The sequence below is a fragment of the Heptranchias perlo genome, unplaced genomic scaffold, assembly GCF_035084215.1.
Source record: "Heptranchias perlo isolate sHepPer1 unplaced genomic scaffold, sHepPer1.hap1 HAP1_SCAFFOLD_628, whole genome shotgun sequence".
In the NCBI taxonomy this organism is placed as follows: Eukaryota; Metazoa; Chordata; class Chondrichthyes; order Hexanchiformes; family Hexanchidae; genus Heptranchias; species Heptranchias perlo.
In genome coordinates, this window is record NW_027139653.1 from 41,727 (window position 1) to 63,272 (window position 21,546).

The window sequence follows — 21,546 nt, forward strand, 5'->3', positions numbered from 1 at the left end:
TCTCTTTTCTTTGTGGTCCCATTGCCAGTGAGAGTCGGTGCATTGGGAAGAGAATGGGAGGGGTGAAAGTGGGAGTCTGGAATAGACCATTGAAATACAGGGGGTGTAACCAGATGCGATGGTTCGGTGTTAATACTGGGCTGGGCCTCAGTGTGAACCCCTGCTGTAAGATGCAGGCTCAGACTCCACTCCCTGGGACCCAGTGACCAGAACAAGTCCCTCCATTCTAACTGGATCTGGTTATCAGACCTGCTGCACACAAGCACCAATAAGTAGCTTCAGACTCGAGTGGTGTTGAAAAGCACAAGAGATTAAGTTACTGTTACAGCAGCTTCTCTCCTGGTTAATCAGCGCCTCGGGTGACTTTACAACATGCTGCTTGTTACTTTACTGAACGTTTACTGTGTGCCCAACGTCTCCTCTGGTAAGCAAATCAAACAGCTTCTATCTGTGGACAGTATTTGAGGGGACACCGAGATTGAACCCATCTTCATCACAAGATGCTCTCGAGCGGCCCCTGGGTTTGGACTATCTCATTGCCTTGGGTGTGTGAGAGATTCAGGTTAAGGATGATCCCTGTTCTGGGGAGGGGTCACTGGGAGAGGTTGTGTCACTGATCTGTTTGCAAAGTGTTTGTTTGAGGCACTTTTCTTCAATTATTGTCAAGGCTCACAGACAAATAACAGCCATTTGGGGGGTGAGGTATTAGAGCTGTACCTCGGAAGCAGTGGAAGGGAAGGGGATGGAGGGAATGGGAAGGGACAGGAAAGAAAAGGAAGGGAAAGGGAAGGGAAGGAATCAGAAAGGAAGGGAAAGGGAATGGAAGGGGAGGGAAGGAAAACCCTTTCCCTCGGATGGTGTTTGAAGGAGGATTCCATTATCCCCTTTCACATAACGGGCTCGATTGTGGTTTTAGCTCCGAGACATTAGGCATCACCTGGGCTGAGTTCAGAACGGAAATCTGGCCGGGCGGGGGGGATTTCAATGGATGGAAAATGCTCCAGGTTCTGTTCCTGCCGTGTGATCCTCCTCTCCAGATTTTGCTCTCTCTCTGCCCCGCCCAGTTGATGCTGAACACCCAGGTGGTAAAGGTGAAAATCGACCTCAATATTACTGGACCACAGACACGTGTGAACCTTTCAGAGATTGTGTTCTGATCGATGTGTTCTGCCTCCTCCCTCTCACCCCCATCCCTTGTTCGTGCCAAAACCCCATCAGCTCCTCCAACTCCACAGAATTGACTCGAAGGTTCATTTCTTCACCTTTAAAGCCCTCTCTGTCCTCCTCCCTTCCCACCTCCGCAATCTCCCCCAATCTCATGCCCCCACATGCCCCCTCCGCTCCTCCCACACCGGCCTAACCTCTCCTTCTCCACTGCCTCTGTTCCACCACTGAGAGCCGATCCTTCAGTCTCTCCTGTCCCTGCCCTCTCCAGCAATCTCCCTCAGGATTCCTGCCTTGTCCCTTCCCGGCCTCTCCACTGTTCCTGAATCAACTTCTGTCCGTGATTCTGGCTCCTCTTAAATCCTCTCTTTGGGCTCCTCCCTCCTGCTCTGTGCTCTGAGGCGTCTCCCTGCACACGAGGGCTGCTGGAGTAATGTAAGCTGCTGCACACAGTCAAAGCATCTCATCGGAACATGGGAACAGGACGAGGCCATTCAGCCCCTCAAGCCTGTTCCGCCATTCAATTAGATCATGGCCGACCTGTTTCTTAACACCACCCACCCGCATTGTTGCCATATCCCATAATAACCTTGCCGAACAAAAATCGATCAATCTCAGTTGTGAAATTTTCAATTGACCCCCAGCCTCAACAGCATTTTGGGGGAGAGAGTTCCAGATTTCCACTCCCCTTTGTGTGAAGAAACGCTTCCTGACATCACCCCTGAACGGCCTGGCTCTAATTTTAAGGTGACGCCCCCTTGTTCTGGACTCTCCCACCGGAGGAAATAGTTTCTCTCTATCTACCCTATCAGATCCTTCAATGATCTTAATTACAGCACCCGTTAATCTTCTGCACTCAAGGGAATACAAGCCTGGTCTGTGCAACCTGTCCTCATAATTTAACCCTTTCAGCCCCCGGTATGAAAGTACTTCTCATAATGAATGGCGTTTCCGACATTACAACAGTGATGACACTTTCACATTACTTCACTTTCTGTGAAGCGCTTTGGGACATCCTGAGGTTGTGAAAGGTGATGTATAAAAAGATCTTTTGTTCTTTCCGAACCTTCTTGTGCTGCTTCAGCAGGGTGACACTGAAATCGAAGCAGATTCGAAGCCTGCCCCCCCGTTCCCACCTTCACCTCACAGCAACACAATGGACTTTGGACTGTCCGATGTCCGATGTGTTGCTCAGGCCCACGACTGACTTTTATTTCTGAGCAAACACTGCCCGTTTATTATAGTCTCTGAGCGGGTCAAGGCCAAAGTGAACTCTGTGTGTCCGATTGTGGGGAGAATGAGCTGCTGACTCTTCAATAATCAACTGGTGCTCGAGGCAAAAATACTCACAGTGATGTTGATCTGGGTGAATTAGAATAAATTGGCATCGAAGCAAATTCACAGACAGATTTTTATGTTAATTTTCAATGCACCGTCTTCGAGTCGCGCTTAACATGAGGCTCCTCAGAACAGCAATCCATGAGGATAACAGAACATTGAACAATGTCACCAAATCCAGTCAGTGGACGTCATGCTCAAACTGAGGGGGAGGGGGAAAGGGAGGGAGAGGGATAGTGGGAGGGAGATGGAGAGGGAGAAGGGGAGGGGGAGTCGGAGGGAGAGTGGGAGGCAGAGGCTGAGGGGGAGGGGAGGGAGTGTGAAGGGGAGGGAGAGTGGAGGGGAGGGAGAGGCTGGGGGAGCTAGAGGGAGAGAGGGAGGGTGATGGGGAAGGGACAGAGAAGGGGAGCGAGAGGGAGAGGTGCGGGAGGGTGTGTGAGTGAAGAGAGAGGGTAAAGGTGGGGAGATGGGGAAGGAGAGGGGGAGTCAGACAAAGAGAGGGAGAGGAAAGGGAAGAGGACAAGGCAGATGGGGAGGGGGAGGGAGAGGGAGAGAATCGGAGAGGGAGAGAGGGATGGTGGGAGGGAGAGGTGGACGAGGAGGGGGAGGGGAGGGGGAGGGAGAGGGTGGGAGAGGGAAAGAGGGATTGTGGGAGGGAGAGGGGGATGAGGAGGGGGAGCGGAGGGAGAGGGAGTTTGGAGATTATCTGGTCATTATCTTGTTGCTGTTTGTGGGATCTTGCTGTGCGCAAATTGGCTGCCGTGTTTCCTACATTAAAACCGTGACGACACTTCACTAATACTTCACTGTCTGTAAAACTCTTTGGGAGGTCCTGAGGTGGTGAAATCACAATAGGAATGTGAGTCTCTCTTTTCTTTGTGGTCCCATTGCCAGTGAGAGTCGGTGCATTGGGAAGAGAATGGGAGGGGTGAAAGTGGGAGTCTGGAATAGACCATTGAAATACAGGGGGTGTAAACAGATGCGATGGTTCGGTGTTAATACTGGGCTGGGCCTCAGTGTGAACCCCTGCTGTAAGATGCAGGCTCAGACTCCACTCCCTGGGACCCAGTGACCAGAACAAGTCCCTCCATTCTAACTGGATCTGGTTATCAGACGTGCTGCACACAAGCACCAATAAGTAGCTTCAGACTCGAGTGGTGTTGAAAACGCAAGAGATTAAGTTACTGTTACAGCAGCTTCTCTCCTGGTTAATCCGTGTCCATGACTGACATTTATTTCTGGTCAAACACTGCCTGTTTATTGTAGTCTCTGAGCACGTCAAAGCCAAGGTGAACTCTAAGGGGTCGATTTTAACCCCATGAACGGGTGGGTTTGGGTGCAGGTGGGAAGGTAAAAATTGTAAAAATCTAAAACCCGCCTTCAAACCGACCACTTCCGGTTTTAACGGCATAGAACCATACAAAAGATACAGCACAGAAGGGGGCTATTCGGCCCATCGTGTCCGTGCCAGCTCGAAGAACAACCAGGTGCCCATTCTCATCCCACCTTCCAGCACCCGGTCCGTAGCCCTGCAGCTTACAGCACTTTAGATGCAGGTCCAGGTACTTTTTAAAAGAGTTGAGGGCCCCTGCCTCGACCACCAATTCAGGCAGCGAATTCCATACACCCACCACCCTCTGGGTAAAAGAGTTTTTCCTCATGTCCCCTCTAATCCTTCCGCCAATCAGCTCAAATCTATGTCCTCTAGTTCTTGAACTCTCCGCTAGGGGAAACAGGTACTTCCTGTCTACTCTATCTGGGCCCCTCATAATTTTGTACACCTCAATCAAGTCTCCCCTCAGCCTCCTCTGCTCCAAGGAAAACAACCCCAGCCTATCCAATCTCTCCTCGTAGCTGCAATTTTCAAGCCCTGGCAACATTCTTGTAAATCTTCTCTGCACTCTCTCCAGAGCAATTACGTCCTTCCTGTAATGTTGTCACCAGAACTGCGCACAATACTTCAGCTGTGGCCTTACCAGCGTTTTATACAGTTCCACATTACATCCCTGCTTTTGTATTCTATGCCTCTGCTAATAACGGAGGGCATTCCGTATGCCTTCTTCACAACCTTATCTACCTGTACTGCCACCTTCAGGGACCTGTGCACATGCACTCCAAGGTCTCTCACTTCCTCTACCCCTCTCAATATATTCCCGTTTACTGCGTATTCCCTTTTACTGTTTGCCCTCCCTAAGTGCATTACCTCACACTTCTCCAGGTTGAACTCCATTTGCCACTTTTCCGCCCACTCCACCAACCCATTGATATCTTCTTGGAGTCTACAGCTATCCTCTTCACTGTCAACTACACGGACAATTTTTGTCGTCAATAAATTTGCCAATCATGCCCCCTACATTCAAGTCCAAATCATTAATATATACCACAAACAGCAAGGGACCCAACACTGAGCCTTGTGGCACACCACTGGAAACGGATTTCCATTCGCAAAGACATCCATCGACTTTTACCATTTGTTTCCTGTTACTGAGCCAATTTTGGATCCAATTCACCACATTTCCCTGTATCCCATGGGCTTTTACCTTTCTGACCAGTCTGCCATGTGGGACCTTGTCAAATGCCTTAATAAAATCCATGTAGACATCACTCTCATCAATCCTCCTTGTCACTTCCTCAAAGAATTTAATCAGATTTGTAAGGCATGACCTTCCCTGAACAAATCCATGCTGACTACCCCTGATTAAACCATGCCTTTCCAAGTGACAGTTTATCCTATCTCTCAGTATTGATTCTAATAGTTTGCCCACCACCGAGGTAAGACTGACCGGCCCATAATTGTTCGGCCTTTCCCTCGTACCCTTTTTAAAACAACAGTACTATGTTTGCAGTCTTACAGTCCTCCGGTACCTCCCCTGTATCTCGTGAGGATTGGAAAATGATCCTCAGCACATCCGCTATTTCCTCCCTGGCTTCCTTCAATAGCCTCGGAAACAATCCATCCGGCCCTGGTGACTTATCAACTTTCAAGGATTCCAGTCCCTCTAGTACTTCCTCTCTCGTTATGTTTACCTTATCCAATATTTCACACCTTTCCTCTTTAACTACTACGTCCGGATCATCCCTTTCCCTTATGAATACGAAGACAAAATATTCATTTAAAACTCTACCCACATCCTCTGCTTCTACACACAAGTTACCCTTATCGTCCCTGATAGGTCCCATCTTTTCCTCAGCTATCCTCTTGTTCTTAATGTACTGATAAAACATCTTTGGGTTTTCTTTAATCTTACTCGTTAATATTTTTTCCTGCCCTCTCTTTGCTTTCCTTATTTCCTTTTTTACGTCATCCCTGTACTTTCTATACTCCTCCAGGCTTTCTGCAGTATTTAGTTTTCTGTGACAGTCATAAGCTTTCTTTTTCTGCTTTATCTTGCCCCGTATACTTCTAGACAACCAGGGGGCTCTAAATTTGGCAGTGCCACCCATTTCCTTTGAGGGGACGTGTCTGCATTGTACCCGTAGAATTTCACTTTTGAGTGCCTCCCACTGGCTTGCCACTGATTTCTCCTCAAGTAGTTGTGTCCAGTCCACTTCTGCCAAATCACCTCTTGGTTCTGTAAAATTTGCCTTCCCCCAATTTAAAATGTTTACTCCTGATTTAACACTGTCCTTTTCCATAATAATGCTAAAACTAACTGAATTGTGGTCACTATCCCCATTATGGTCACCCACTGTCACTTCACCCACTTGCCCATCTTCATTTCCCAGGACTAAATCTAGAATGGCATCCCCTCTTGTTGGGCTTGTCACGTATTGGCTAAAAAAGTTCTCCTGGACACCGATCAAGAATTTTGCGCCCTCTGTGCCCCTCACACTGTTTGAATCCCAGTTGATGTTAGGTTAGTTGAAGTCCCCTACTATTATTGCCCTCTTATTTTTGCACTCAGAAATTTGCCTACATATTTGTTCTTCTATCTCCCTTTCGCTATTCGGGGGTCGAGAGTACACTCCTAGTAGTGTGACTGCCCCTTTTTTATACCTTAGCTCAACCCATACGGCCTCGATTGATGATCCATTTAGCATATCATCCCTTCTCACAACTCTAATTGATTATTTAACCAATAATGCTGCCCCCCTCCTTTTATATCACCCACTCTATCCTGCTTGAACACTCAATATCCAGGGATATTGAGCTGCCAATTATCCCCCTCTTTAAGCCAGGTTTCCATTATAGCAATGATATCATGCTGCCACGTGTCCATCTGTGCCCTTACATTGAAGTATATACCCTTTAACCCCGTCAAATTCCTGTGCTGAACACTATTTAACCTTTGCTTTTTTGCATTTCTGAGTTGCTAACTACGTCACTAACTGCTTTTCTACTTTGCGTTTCCTGGTCTGAATTTGTCCTGTCTGTACCTGCCCTTTGGTTCCCATCCCCCACCATACTAGTTTAAACCCTCCCCAACACAACTAGCAAATGTCCCCACGAGGATACTGGTCCCGGTTCTGCTTGGGTGCAATCCTTTCATCTTGTACAGGTCCCGCCTTTCCCAGAATCGGTCTCAATGCCTCAGGAATTTAAACCCCTCCCTCCTACACCATCTCTCAAGCCACGCATTCATCTGGTCTATTCTCCTATTTCTGCTCTCGCTGGCATGTGGCACTGGGAGTAATCCTGAGATTACTACCTCAGAGGTCCTGCTTTTTAATTTATTTCCTATCTCCCGATATTCTGCTTGCAGGACCTCATCCGTTTTTTTTTACAATACTTCACACTAAATTGTGGGAGTACGACTTAGGTTCAAACGAGTAAAAGGCGACTTGGGACAGACGTCAGGATGATATCTTCCTCATGCTAAAGCCTCGATTTTAACCTAACCTGTCCAGAGGGAATGGGATGGATTTGGTTCAGCTTCAATGGAGCGTAAAATCGGGCAGGGTATAAATAGGGCGAACCATGTGACCTGTTACTAAACGGGGAACAGAGAGGAGACAATAGGAGGGAGTCCACAGTTAAAGTCAGAGGTCCTGTGGTGGGATAAAGTTGATGTAGATAGGGTGGAGTCAGCTTGGAGCATCAACCAACTGATGTCCAGGTTCGGTGACAGGGTGTGGAGGGTGAGTGAGTCCAGAAGCTATTTGAAGAGTAGATTATCGGAGGACGCACTGCTGGGGGGGGATTTCCGTGGGGATGAAGAGTCAGGAGGTTTGGAGAATCGATCGCAGAGCAGAAGAACAATGGTGAAGATGGAGGTCACTGTAAGATCTAGAAGCAGCGGAGGAATGGACTTCGGCCCAGGGGAGTGAATTTCTGGCCAGGAACCAGACTGTAGAAAAATAAAGCTGAAAAACCAGTAGTACAGTCATAAACTCAGCAGGTAATAGCTGGGGGATGGGCTGTGGGCTGGACAAAGTTACCTTAACTCTTAAGCAGCTGAGTCTTCCAGTGCAGTAGCGTAGTGTTGAGAAGTCGAGGAATTTAGAAGCCAAATTTGAGCAAAGATCCAGTTTTCACTGATGTAAACAAAGAGCAGGCCCGGTCGGGGAATGGGCAGTGGGCCCAGGTAAGTTTAAACTTGCAGCTTGAACTTGTGGGTAGGGGTAAAATGCACCCACTATTAGAGCCAGGGAACTTAAACAGTGGAAGAGAGGAGATTGGGGGAGAAAGGGCAAAGGATGGCAATGGATGACCAAGGATAGGATTGTCCAGCAAAGGAGCTCCCGAGGGAGCAGCCAGCCCAGGAGCCATCTTGTTAACAGTAGGAATCGTAGGAACATAACATTGTACAGCACAGAAGAAGGCCATTTGGCCCATCATGCTATGCTGGCTCTCTGAAAGCGCTACCCACTTTCTCCTGACCTTTGCCCAGACTCTTTTAAAAAGAAAAATTTAAAAAAATATTTATCCACTTTCCTTTGAGCAGCTATTGTGGGACCTGTTCTGCCCTCTGGTCGGGCAGTCTGACCAATGCTTTCCTGCTCCAGAACTCCTGGGAGCTCCTAACGGAAGCTGCCACTTCACAAAGCTCTGAACTTCTCGCCAGTAAAATGAATGGTGGGAGAATCACGGCTGAGGAATTTTCCAACGTGGGCTAGTGGTGTCCGCTTGGAGCACTGAAGCAGGAAATCCCAGCCTCCGTCTCCGAACATCCCTCTCCATTAACAAAATTCCCCCTAATCTCTCCCTTTGCTCTTGATCTTAAATTTATGCCCTCTAGTTTCCGACTTACTGACCAACGGAAAGTGTTTATTCTCTTTATTTTACCAAACCCCTGATAGTTTGGACCCCTCCATCAGATCCCCTTGACCATTAGCAATTAGGAAGGCAAATGGTATGTCGGCCTTTATTACAAGAGGATTTGAGTGCAGGAGTAAAGATGTCTTACTGCAATTATATAGGGCCTTGGTGAGACCACACCTGGAGTATTGTGTGCAGTTTTGGTCTCCAAGAAAGGATATACTTGTCATAGAGGGAGTGCAACAAAGGTTCACCAGACTGATTCCTGGGATGGCGGGATTGTCGTATGAGGAGGGATTGAGTAGACTAGGCCTGTATTCTCTAGAGTTTGGAAGAATGAGAGGTGATCTCATTGAAACATACAAAATTCTTACAGGGCTCGACAGGGCAGACGCAGGGAGGATGTTTCCCTTGGCTGGGGCGTCTAGGACCAGGGGTCACAGTCTCAGAATAAGGGGTAGGTCATTTAGGACTGAGATGAGGAGAAATTTCTTCACTCAGAGGGTGGTGAATCTTTGGAATTCTCTACCCCAGAGGGCTGTGGAGGCTCAGTCATTGAGTACATTCAAAACAGAGATCGATAGATTTCCAGATATTAAAGGCATCAAGGGATATGGGGATAGTGCAGGAAAATGGCGTTGAGGTAGGAGATCAGCCATGATCTGATTGAGTGGTGGAGCAGGCTCGAGGGGCCGGATGGCCTACTCCTGTTCCTGTTTCTTATGTTCTTATCTCTGTACCAATGAAAAGAATCCCAGTCTGTTCTCATAACTCAAGCCTCTCATCGGAACCTAGGTATAGGAGGAGGCCATTCAGCCCCTCGAGCCTGTTCTGCCATTCAATTACATCATGGCTTGATGCATATCTTAACTCCATCTACCAGCCTTGATTCCGTAACCCTTAATACCCTTACCTGACAGAAATCCATCAATCTCAGTTTTGAAATTTTCAATTGACCCCCAGCCTCAACAGCTTTTTGGGGGAGAGAGTTCCAGATTTCCACTCCCCTTTGTGTGTGGAAGAGTTTCCTGACATCACCCCTGAACGGCCTAGCTCTAATTTTAAGGTTATGCCCCCTTGTTCCGGACTCCCCCCACCGGAGGAAATAGTTTCTCTCTATCTACCCTATCAAATCCTTTAATCATCTCAAACACCTCAATTGGATCACCCCTTAATCTTCTACACTCAAGGGAATACAAGCCTCGTCGATGCAACCTGTCCTCATAATTTAACCCTCTAAGCCCCAGTATCATTCTGCTAAATCTCCAAGGCCAATCTATCCTTCCTGAGGTGCGGTTCCCAGAACTGAACACAGTATCTCCAGATGTGGTCTGACCAGAGCTCTGAACAGCTGGAACATAACTTCCTCCCCTTTGTATTCCAGCCCCCGAGATAAAGGCCAATGTTCCATTAGCCATTCCATTTTTGTAGCTGTCCACCAGATTCCCTGGGATCGCCCGAGCAAATCTCTTCCCGACCTTCTCCGTGAACTTGACATCCTCTTCAACACATGGTATCCAAAATCGGACGCAACGTCCTCACTGTGGCCTAATATGGGAAAATGTGAAGTCATCCACTTTGGGAGGAAAAATAAAAAAGCAAAATATTATTTGAATGGAGAAATAATACAAAATGCTGCGGTAAAGAGGGATCTGGGTGTCCTCCTACATGAAACACAAAAAGTCAACATACAGGTGCAGCAGGTAATCCGGAAGGCAAACGGAGTATTGGCCTTTATTTCTAGGGGGATGGAGTATAAAAGCAGGGAAGTCATGCTACAACTGTACAGGGTGCTGGTGAGACCACACCTGGAGCACTGCGTACAGTTCTGGTGACCTTATTTAAGGAAGGACATACTTGCATTGGAGGCAGTTCAGAGAAGGTTCACGAGGTTGATTCCGGGTATGGAAGGGTTGTCTTATGAGGAAAGATTGAACAGGTTGGGTCTATACTCATTGGAGTTTTGAAGAATGAGAGGAGATCTTATGAAAAATACAAGATTCTGAGGGGACTCGATAGGGTAGATGCTGAGAGGACGTTACCCCTCATGGGGGAATCTAAAACTAGGGGGCATAGTCTCAGAATAAGGGGTCGCCCGTTTAAGACGGAAATGAGGAGGAATTTCTTCTCCCAGAGGGTTGTGAATGTTTGGAATTCTTTATCCCAAAAAGCTGTGAAGGCTGAGTCATTGAATACATTCAAGGCTGAGTTAGACAAATTTTTGATCAGCAAGGGAGTCAAACGATATGGGTAAAGGGCGGGAAAGTGGAGTTGAGGTAAAAACCAGATCAGCCATGATCTCATTGAATGGCGGAGCAGGCTCGAGGGGCTGAATGGCCTACTCCTGCTGCTATCTCTTATGGTCTTATGGTCTAACCAGGCTGAGCATTAGCCGTTTCCACTTTGAGTTACTTATGATTAACGTCATTTTTGAGACTGGTTTCTGTCTGTGATCCTGCAGATTTCCACATCCTCGCATTTTACTACATACTGAGCCGTGGCGGGGCCGAGATGCCCGAGTACAGCTTGGTCGCGATGCTCGATGACTATGAGATAGTGTATTTCGACAGCACCCTGCAGCGGACTGTGCCCAGACAGCAGTGGATGGCCGACTCCTTCGACAACCATCACTGGGACGCCATCGCCATCACAATGGCGGGGTTCCATGGTCTGGTCAGAGGAAACGCCGAGATATTTTACCGACAGCAACACAGTGCCTCGAGTGAGTATCCTCACAGATTCGGTGCAGCTATCGACTGACAGGAGGAAAGGATTTGTATCCATTTTGAGCCTTATCCTGTCTCGGAGAAATGTCCCGAACCACTTTACACCCATTAAATGACTTGGGATGACCTAGTCATTGGCACTATCTGGGAGTAACATGGCAGACATTTTCTGCACAGCAAATGGCAATGAGATGATTGATTTGTTCATCTGTTTTTATTGGTGTGGATTGAGGGAGAAATGGGAGCAATAGGTTCTTTTTATGTTCATTTGAACAGGAAGACGAGGCCTCAATTTAACGTCTCATCTGAAGGACGGCATCTCCGATAGTGCAGCACTCCCTCAGTACTGCCCCTCCGACAATGCATCGCTCCCTCAGTACTGCCCCTCCGACAATGCATCGCTCCCTCAGTACTGCCCCTCCGACAATGCATCACTCCCTCAGTATTGCCTCTCCGACAATGCATCACTCCCTCAGTACTGACCCTCCGACAATGCATCACTCCCTCAGTACTGCCTCTCCGACAATGCATCACTCCCTCAGTACTGCCTCTCCGACAATGCATCACTCCCTCAGTACTGCCTCTCCGACAATGCATCACTCCCTCAGTACTGCCTCTCCGACAATGCATCACTCCCTCAGTATTGCCTCTCCGACAATGCATCACTCCCTCAGTACTGCCTCTCCGACAATGCATCACTCCCTCAGTATTGCCTCTCCGTCAGTGCAGCACTCCCTCAGTACTGCCCCTCCGTCAGTGCAGCACTCCCTCAGTACTGCCCCTCCGACAGTGCATCACTCCCTCAGTACTGCCTCTCTGACAGTGCATCACTCCCTCAGTACTGCCCCTCCGACAGTGCATCACTCCCTCAGTACTGCCTCTCTGACAGTGCATCACTCCCTCAGTACTGCCCCTCCGACAATACATCACTCCCTCAGTACTGCCCCCCGACAGTGCAGCACTCCCTCAGTACTGCCTCTCTGACAGTGCATCACTCCCTCAGTACTGCCCCTCCGACAGTGCAGCGCTCCCTCAGTACTGCCCCTCCGACAGTGCAGCGCTCCCTCAGTACTGCCCCTCCGACAGTGCAGCACTCCCTCAGTACTGCCCCTCCGTCAGTGCAGCTCTCCCTCAGTACTGACCCTCCGACAGTGCAGCTCTCCCTCAGTACTGACCCTCCGACAGTGCATCACTCCCTCAGGACTGCCCCAACGTCAGTGCAGCTCTCCCTCAGTACTGCCCCTCCGACAGTGCATCACTCCCTCAGTACTGCCCCTCCGACAGTGCATCACTCCCTCAGTACTGCCTCTCTGACAGTGCATCACTCCCTCAGTACTGCCCCTCCGACAATACATCACTCCCTCAGTACTGCCCCCCGACAGTGCAGCACTCCCTCAGTACTGCCTCTCTGACAGTGCATCACTCCCTCAGTACTGCCCCTCCGACAGTGCAGCGCTCCCTCAGTACTGCCCCTCCGACAGTGCAGCGCTCCCTCAGTACTGCCTCTCCGACAGTGCAGCGCTCCCTCAGTCCTGCCCCTCCGACAGTGCAGCACTCCCTCAGTCCTGCCTCTCCGACAGTGCAGCGCTCCCTCAGTACTGCCCCTCCGACAGTGCAGCGCTCCCTCAGTACTGCCCCTCCGACAGTGCAGCACTCCCTCAGTCCTGCCTCTCCGACAGTGCAGCGCTCCCTCAGTACTGCCCCTCCGACAGTGCAGCGCTCCCTCAGTACTGCCCCTCCGACAGTGCAGCACTCCCTCAGTCCTGCCCCTCCGACAGTGCAGCACTCCCTCAGTACTGACCCTCCGACAGTGCAGCACTCCCTCAGTCCTGCACTGGAGTTTCAGCCCGGATAATGCGCTCAAATCTCTGGAGTGGGGCCTGAAACCACGACCTTCTTACTCTCACCTCTAGTTCAGAAGGTTGTGGGTTCAAGACCCACTCCAGAGACTGGAGCACAAAATCTCGGCTGGCACTCCCAGTGCAGCACTGAGGGAGGGGCAGCACTGAGGGAGGGGCAGCACTGAGGGAGGGGCAGCACTGTGGGAGGGGCAGCACTGAGGGAGGGGCAGCACTGTGGCAGGGGCAGCACTGAGGGAGGGGCAGCACTGAGGGAGGGGCAGCACTGAGGGAGTGCAGCACTGAGGGAGGGGCAGCACTGTGGGAGGGGCTGCACTGAGGGAGGGGCAGCACTGAGGGAGGGGCAGCACTGAGGGAGGGGCAGCACTGAGGGAGGGGCAGCACTGTGGGAGGGGCAGCACTGTGGGAGGGGATTACTGAGGGAGGGGCAGCACTGAGGGAGTGCAGCACTGAGGGAGGGGCAGCACTGTGGGAGGGGCAGCACTGAGGGAGGAGCAGCACTGTGGGAGGGGCAGCACTGAGGGAGGGGCAGCACTGAGGGAGGGGCAGCACTGAGGGAGGGGCAGCACTGAGGGAGGGGCAGCACTGAGGGATTTGATGTGAGCACCTTGAACGTTGGAATGAAATCATCGCTGCCACTTGTTTCTCCTCTTCTAAAGCTGCGTTGCCAGGGTTACTAACAAACAGATGAAATCAGGACAGGCGGGTCCATCAAGCCTGTCCTGTCTTGGCACGGTGAAACAACACACACACACACACCATCAGCACCCTCTCCCTCCCACAGTCACACAATCTCCTGGGAGAGGCCAAAGAAAGAGGATGAAACTGAGGCCAAGTTAGGAAAGCAAACACTCTGGGAGATTCCTCTGCGACCCCCCCCCCAGGGAATCGAGGAAGGTGCAGGAGACCACAGTGTCTGATATCACTGGTCCCCATTAACCCCACACACCTCCTATAACTCGAGATACTTTCTATTGGTCGCCAGTCCCCTTTCCAACACTTGCAGTCCACACACACACACTGTGCATGCAGGCAACTTGTTCATCGAATCACAGAAAGGTGACAGCACGGAAGGAGGCCATTCGGCCCATCGAGTCCGTGCTGGTTCTATGCAAGAGCAATCCAGCTAGTCCCTCTCCCCTGCCCTATCCCTGTAGCCCTGCAAATTTTTTCCTTTCATTACTTATCCAGTTCCCTTTTGAAGTCCACGATTGAATCTGCCTCCACCACCCCCTCGGGCCGTGCATTCCAGATCCTAACCACTCGCTGTGTAAAAAAGTTTTTCCTCAAGTCACCTTTGGTTCTTTTGCCAATCACCTTAAATCTATGACCTCTGGTTTTTAACCCTTCCGTCAATGGGAATAGTTTCTTCATGATTTTGAACACCTCTATCAAATCCCCTCGCAACCGTCTCTGTTCCAAGGAGAACAACCCCAGCTTCTCCAGTCTATCCACATAACTAAAGTCCCTCATCCCTGGAATCATTCTGGTAAATCTATTCTGCACCCTCTCTAAGGCCTTCACATCCTTCCTAAAGTGCGGTGCCCAGAACTGGACACAATACTCCAGTTGTGGCCGAACCAGTGTTTTATAAAGGTTCATCATGACTTCCATACTTTTGTACTCTATGCCTCTTTTTAAAAAGCCCAGGATCCAGGATGCTTTTTTAACCGCTTTCTCAACCTGCCCTGCTACCTTGAATGATTTGTGCACATATACCCCCAGATCTCTCTGTTCCTGTACCCTTTTAGAATTGTGCCCTCCAGTACCTCTTCTATATCAATTTTTAGCCCATCCAGTATCTTAACTATATCTTCCTTTACTGAGACTCTGGCAGCATCTTCTTCCTTGGTAAAAACAGATGCAAATTACTCATTTAGTACCTTGGCCATCTCCTCTGCCTCCATGAGGAGATCTCCTTTATGGTCCCTAATCGGCCCCACCCCTCCTCTTACTACCCGTTTACTGTTTATATGCCTGCAGAAGACTTTTGGATTCCCTTTTATGTTGACCGTCAGTCTATTCTCAGACTCTCTCTTTGCCCCTCTTATTTCCTTTTTCACTTCCCCTCTGAACTTTCTATATTCTGCCTGGTTCTCACTTTTATTATCAACCTGATATCTGTCATATGCCCCTTTTTTCTGTTTCATCTTACTCTCTATCTCTTTTGTCATCCAGGGAGCTCTGGCTTTAGTTGCCCGACCTTTCTCCCTCGTGGAGACTGTACCCGAACCATCTCCTCCTTAAAGGCCGCCCACTGTTCAATTACAGTTTTGCCTGACAATCTTTGATTCCGATTTACCCGGGACCAGATCTGTTCTCATCCCACTGAAATTCCAGAGATCGATGACTCTCTGTGACAATCTAACCTATTGCTAAGGTTAAAGTCCAAGACAGCAGGACATAAATGGAACCTCAACGTAACACAGCTGCTTAGGAGCATCGAAAGAGGAAGAGGCCATTCAGCCCCTCGAGCCTGCTCCACCATTCATTTATATCATGGCTAATCTGCACCGTAACTCCATTTTCCAGCCTTTGCTTCCTATCCATCGATACCCTAACCGAACAAAAATTTAACAATCTCAGTCTTGAAAGCTCCAATGGGTCCCCAGCATCCCACAGCCTTTTGGGGGAGAGAGTTCCTGATTCCCACTCCCCTTTGTGTGATAAAGTGCTTCCTGATTTCACTCCTAAATGGCCTGGCTCTAAATCTAAGATCTTGATTCCCCCACCTGAGGAAATAGTCCCTCTGGAATTCCCTCCCTAAACCTCTCCACCTCTCTCTCCTCCTTTAAGATGCTCCTTCAAACCTACCTCTTTGTCCAAGCTTTTGGTCACCTGTCCTAATATCTCCTTATGTGGCTCGGTGTCAAATTTTGTTTGTCAAGTGCCTTGTGATGTTTTACTCCGTGAAAGGCGCTATATAAATGCAAGTTGTTGTTGTTGTATGTACCCGATCGAACCCTTTTCACATTTTCAATTGACTTGAGTTGTTTCTCCAGGTGTTTTCTTTGTCCAGGGAATGTGTGGCTGCGAACTGAACAGCGACAACTCCACGGAGGGGTTTATAAAGTTTGGATATGACGGGGAGGACGCGTATGTTTTTGACAAGGACAGATTGAGTTGGATTGCGGTGAATCCAGAGTTCCAGACTTTAGCAGACCGGTGGAATGCGAACACCTTCATGAACAAATACTTCAAGACCCTGTTGGAAAAGGACTGTGTGAAGTGGCTGCTGATATACCTTCGGGCTGGGCGAGAAGCACTACAGAGGAAAGGTACCTCGAGCGAGCCGGAACTGGAGGTGCCGTACAGGCAAAGTTTATATTCCCAGTCTGTCCTGAGCCAGCTGTTCCCGGACAGGGTAGCAGTGAGGGGTGCTGCACCTGGCCTCAGTACCCCTTGGGGTGGGTGGGGTGGGGATGGGGGAGATAATCGGGCAGGTGACCTAAATCCGATGACCTACTCAGTCTCCCCGGCTGGAAAGCCCGTGCGTGTTGACATCGGGTGAGGACGGGGTTCAACTAAATTGTAATACCCCCATGGTTGAATAGCTTCCTGGTCCTCACTGTGAAGGCTCACTCGTGAACACTGGGTGCTTGTGTGCGTTACTGGAACGTGACCCGTTACATGGAATTTACAACACAGAAACAGGCCATTCGGCCCAACAGGTCTATGCCAGTGTTATTGCTGCACCCTCCCTACTTCATCTCCCCCGATCAGCATATCCTTCTATTCCTTTCTCCCTCATGTGTTTATCCAGCTTCCCCTTAAAGGCATCTGTGCTATTCGCCTCAACTACTCCTTGTGAGAGCGAGCTCCACATTCAAACCACTCTCTGCGTTTCTCCTGAATTCCCCATTGGATTTATTAGTGACTCTCTTATATTTATGGCCCCTCGTTCAGGCCTCTGCCACAAGTGGAAACATCGGGGGAAAAATTTGGATGTGGCCGTTTTTGGGCGGGGGCAGCGTGATGTGCTTTACCCCGTGTCCAATGGTCCCGGCGCAGGCAGGATGCAAGTTTCGACCCACCCGAGGACCGACCTGCGATCAGCGTTCCATCCCAGGCCTTGCACCTGGAATCAATGCAATTCACACTTTCCACCACCAGAGGGAGGGCAATCTCTTAAAGGGAGGATGTTTGTCAGAAATCTCTTAAAGGTAGCTGGTACCTGTTATTTGCTGAAAATAACAGTCTGCACGGAGTCTGAACGGAGATCAGACATCACACACGTAAAACACGATGCAGGTCCCATCCCTATGTTTACACACTGATGAGTTATGTTAAAACATTGAATAAAGGTTGCACACTACTAAATCCCACATCCTCCAATCTGCACACCAGACCTCACCAATCTGCCGATCTGAGTTGGTACCAGGCCTGTGAGAGTGCATGCACCAGGGTTCTCTGCTGATGCACTAGAGGCCTTGGTGCAAGAGGTGGACAGAAGGAGGGACATCCTATATCCACAGTTGGTGGGGGGAGGGGGGCAAGAGGCCCTCCAGACAGATATCCAAAAGGCAGTGGGAGGCAGCGGGGGACGAAGTCAATCCCAGGCTCACAGCATCATGAACATGGATGTATTGCAGGAAGAAGTTCAATGCTTTGACATGAGTGGTCAAGGTGAGTGAGGTCAACTGTCAGGTGTTGTCTCCAACCAACTGCTCCACACACTACACCCCCATCACCCACATACCAACAAACTCTTTCCATCAGTACTCAACTCTTCCCATCAGATGCTTCCTCTCACCCTTACACATTACCACTGTTTCAAGCCGCCCACCCACAACTCACAGGCCACACACACTGGCAGCTATTCAACCATGACAGGAACATCACCCAGACACAGGAGAAGGTGGCGCATATCAAGAGGCAGCAAGTGGCAGTGACATTTAGCCCCTCGAGCCTGTTCCACCATTCAATGAGATCATGGTGGACCTGTGACCTAACTCCATATACCCACCTTAGCCCCATATCCCTTAATACCCTTGGTTCACAGAAATCGATCAATCTCAGATTTAACATTCACAAGTGAGCTCGCATCAACCGCCGTCTGTAGAAGAACGTTCCAAACATCTCCCACCCTTTGTGTGAAGAAGCATTTCCTAACTTCACACCTGCACATCCTGGCTCTAAATGTTAGGCTATATCCCCGTGTCCTAGTATTCAAATGTAGGAGACCTCCGAAAACAGTTATGAATGTTTCGGCAGCCAGAAACAATAATCCAGCCACGAACCTGTAAATCCTGCGTGGTCCCTTTAAATAGAGCCGGTGGGGGGTCCTCCAGGAACTGTAAGACACGTTCAGATGGTCGGGGTTAAGATTGTGCGTTGAGTTGAGCGTTAAGTCCCGAAATGGTGTCTGTCACTTTAAATCAGCGTTGCACACTGACTGAAGCCATTTTCTCCCTACTTTACATGATTCCAGTGTTCGTTATCTGCGCCTGCACTAACTCCTATACCAAGATGGCGTCTGGCGCACGTCACGCTGGAAATGTGCGTGCGCATCCAAGACGTCATCTTGGATGTCGGAGAGGCCGTCTAGCACCGAAACAACGGGCGCTACACGGCCCTATTTAGCGCCCATCTTCCCTACGTCTATCCTATCAAACCCTTTCATAATCTTAACGACCTCTATCAGGTGACCCCTCAGCTGAACTCCGGTGAACTCCAGCTGTCTCTCAGCATCAGTCATCTGCCTTCAGGCCGAGAAAATTGATGGTGGTGGGCGGGGAAGAAATGAAGGCAAAAGAAGAGAACTTGTCACCGATTGTACTCTTTGTTTAAATCTCTCAGTCGCCCCTGAGGTGTTTATTGGGAAGAGGAGTGACGGGGACAGAGTGCTAAGGGTCTCCTGCCTTGTGTCGGGGTTCTACCCCTGGGCCATCGAGGTGACTTGGTTGGGGAATGGCGAGGAGATCGCTGACATTGAATCCAGTGACGTGCTGCCCAACCAGGATATGACCTATCGGGTACTGAAAACGATCGAGCTGAGTGGAGACAACAGGAAGAGCTACTCCTGTCATATCGAGCACGCCAGCCTCCTGCGGGGGATCAACGTACCCTGGGGTGAGTGGCAAATCGGGGGGGGGGGCTCAGGGTCTTTCCCTGTGTCTCGGGGGGGCCGCGAGGTACTTCCTGCGCCTCTGGGTCCTTCCCCGATTCTCGGGAGGGCCGCAGAGTTTTTCACCGTGTCTTTGGTGGTGGGGGGGCAGAGTTTTTCCCCGTGTCTTGCAGGGGCCGCAGGGTCCTTCCCCGTGTCTTGGGGGGGGGCCGCAAGGTCCTTCCCGGGCCTCTGGGTCATTCCCCGTGCCTCTGGGTCCTTTCCCGTGCCTCTGGGTCCTTTCCCGTGTCTCCGCATCCTTCCCTGTCCCTCTGGGTCCTTCCCGGTGTCTCAGGGTCATTCCCCGTGCCTCTGGGTCCTTCCCCATGCCTCTGGGTCCTTTCCCGTGCCTCTGGGTCCTTTCCCGTGTCTCCGCATCCTTCCCTGTCCCTCTGGGTCCTTCCCGGTGTCTCAGGGTCATTCCCCGTGCCTCTGGGTCCTTCCCCATGCCTCTGGGTCCTTCCCCGTGCCTCTGGGTCCTTCCCCGTGCCTCTGGGTCCTTCCCGGTGTCTCGGGGTCCTTCCCCATGTCTCGGGGTCCTTCCCGGTGTCTCGGGGTCCTTCCCCATGTCTCGGGGTCCTTCCCGGTGTCTCGGGGTCCTTCCCGGTGTCTCGGGGTCCTTCCCGGTGTCTCGGGGTCATTCCCGTGTCTCGGGGTCCTTCCCCGTGCCTCTGCGACCTTCCCCGTGCCTCTGGGTCCTTCCCCGTGTCTCAGGGTCCTTCCCCGGTCCTTCCCCGTGCCTCTGGGTCCTTCCCCGTGCCTCTGGGTCCTTCCCCGTGTCTCAGGATCCTTCCCCGGTCCTTCCCCGTGCCTCTGGGTCCTTCCCCATGTCTCGGGGTCCTTCCCCGTGCCTCCGGGTCCTTCCCCGTGCCTCGGGGTCCTTCCCGGTGTCTCGGGGTCATTCCTGTGTCTTGGGGTCATTCCCCGTGTCTCAGGGTCCTTCCCTGTGCCTCTGTGTCCTTCCCCGTGCCTCTGTGTCATATCCCGTGCCTCTGGATCATTCCCTGTGCCTCTGGGTCCTTCCCCGTGCCTCTGGGTCCTTCCCCGTGCCTCTGGGTCCTTCCCCATGCCTCTGGGTCCTTCCCCGTGTCTCTGGGTCCTTCCCCGTGCCTCTGTGTCCTTCCCCATGTCTCGGGGTCCTTCCCGGTGTCTCGGGGTCCTTCCCGGTGTCTCGGGGTCCTTCCCGGTGTCTCGGGGTCATTCCTGTGTCTTGGGGTCATTCCCCGTGTCTCAGGGTCCTTCCCCGGTCCTTCCCTGTGCCTCTGGGTCCTTCCCCGTGCCTCTGTGTCCTTCCCCGTGCCTCTGTGTCATATCCCGTGCCTCTGCGTCCTTCCCCGTGCCTCTGCGTCCTTCCCCGTGCCTCTGCGTCCTTCCCCGTGCCTCTGCGTCCTTCCCCGTGCCTCTGCGTCCTTCCCCGTGCCTCTGGGTCCTTCCCCGTGCCTCTGGGTCCTTCCCCGTGCCTCTGGGTCCTTCCCCGTGCCTCTGGGTCCTTCCCGGTGTCTCGGGGTCCTTCCCCGTGTCTCGGGGTCCTTCCCGGTGTCTCGGGGTCCTTCCCGGTGTCTCGGGGTCATTCCCGTGTCTCGGGGTCCTTCCCCGTGCCTCTGGGTCCTTCCCGGTGTCTCGGGGTCCTTCCCCATGTCTCGGGGTCCTTCCCGGTGTCTCGGGGTCCTTCCCGGTGTCTCGGGGTCCTTCCCGGTGTCTCGGGGTCATTCCCGTGTCTCGGGGTCCTTCCCCGTGCCTCTGCGACCTTCCCTGTGCCTCTGGGTCCTTCCCCGTGTCTCAGGGTCCTTCCCCGGTCCTTCCCCGTGCCTCCGGGTCCTTCCCCGTGCCTCGGGGTCCTTCCCCGTGCCTCTGTGTCCTTCCCTGTGCCTCTGGGTCCTTCCCGTGCCTCTGCGTCCTTCCCTGTGCCTCTGGGTCATTCCCCGTGCCTCTGTGTCCTTCCTCGTGCCTCTGGGTCCTTCCCTGTGCCTCTGGGTCCTTCCCCGTGCCTCAGGGTCCTTCCCTGTGCCTCTGGGTCCTTCCCTGTGTCTCTGTGTCCTTCCCCGTGCCTCGGGGTCCTTCCCTGTGCCTCTGGGTCCTTCCCTGTGTCTCTGTGTCCTTCCCCGTGCCTCTGGGTCCTTCCCTGTGCCTCTGGGTCCTTCCCCATTTCTCTGG

At 51.3% G+C, this 21,546-nt stretch overlaps 2 protein-coding genes across 2 annotated transcripts; one reads left to right on the forward strand and one right to left on the reverse strand.

Moving 5' to 3' along the window:
* Positions 1–364: 364 nt before the first annotated feature.
* On the forward strand, positions 365–19,339 carry LOC137317661 (major histocompatibility complex class I-related gene protein-like; the record flags this gene model as incomplete). The annotated part of the gene is made up of 4 exons (XM_067980831.1): positions 365–424; positions 11,163–11,423; positions 16,289–16,564; positions 19,086–19,339. Coding segments are annotated over exons 1-4 (843 nt in total), but the record flags the coding sequence as incomplete, so codon positions are not given.
* A 470-nt stretch (positions 19,340–19,809) lies between these two features.
* On the reverse strand, positions 19,810–20,520 carry LOC137317659 (octapeptide-repeat protein T2-like). The gene has a single exon (XM_067980828.1). The coding sequence runs from the start codon at positions 20,518–20,520 to the stop codon at positions 19,810–19,812; it is 711 nt and encodes a 236-aa protein (XP_067836929.1).
* Between the last annotated feature and the right edge of the window lie 1,026 nt (positions 20,521–21,546).

Bases quoted from the DNA above. Each gene is read 5' to 3' on its own strand.
- LOC137317659 (XM_067980828.1), bottom strand. From the start codon at position 20,520: ATGGGGAAGGACACAGAGGCACGGGGAAGGACCCAGAGACACGGGGAA.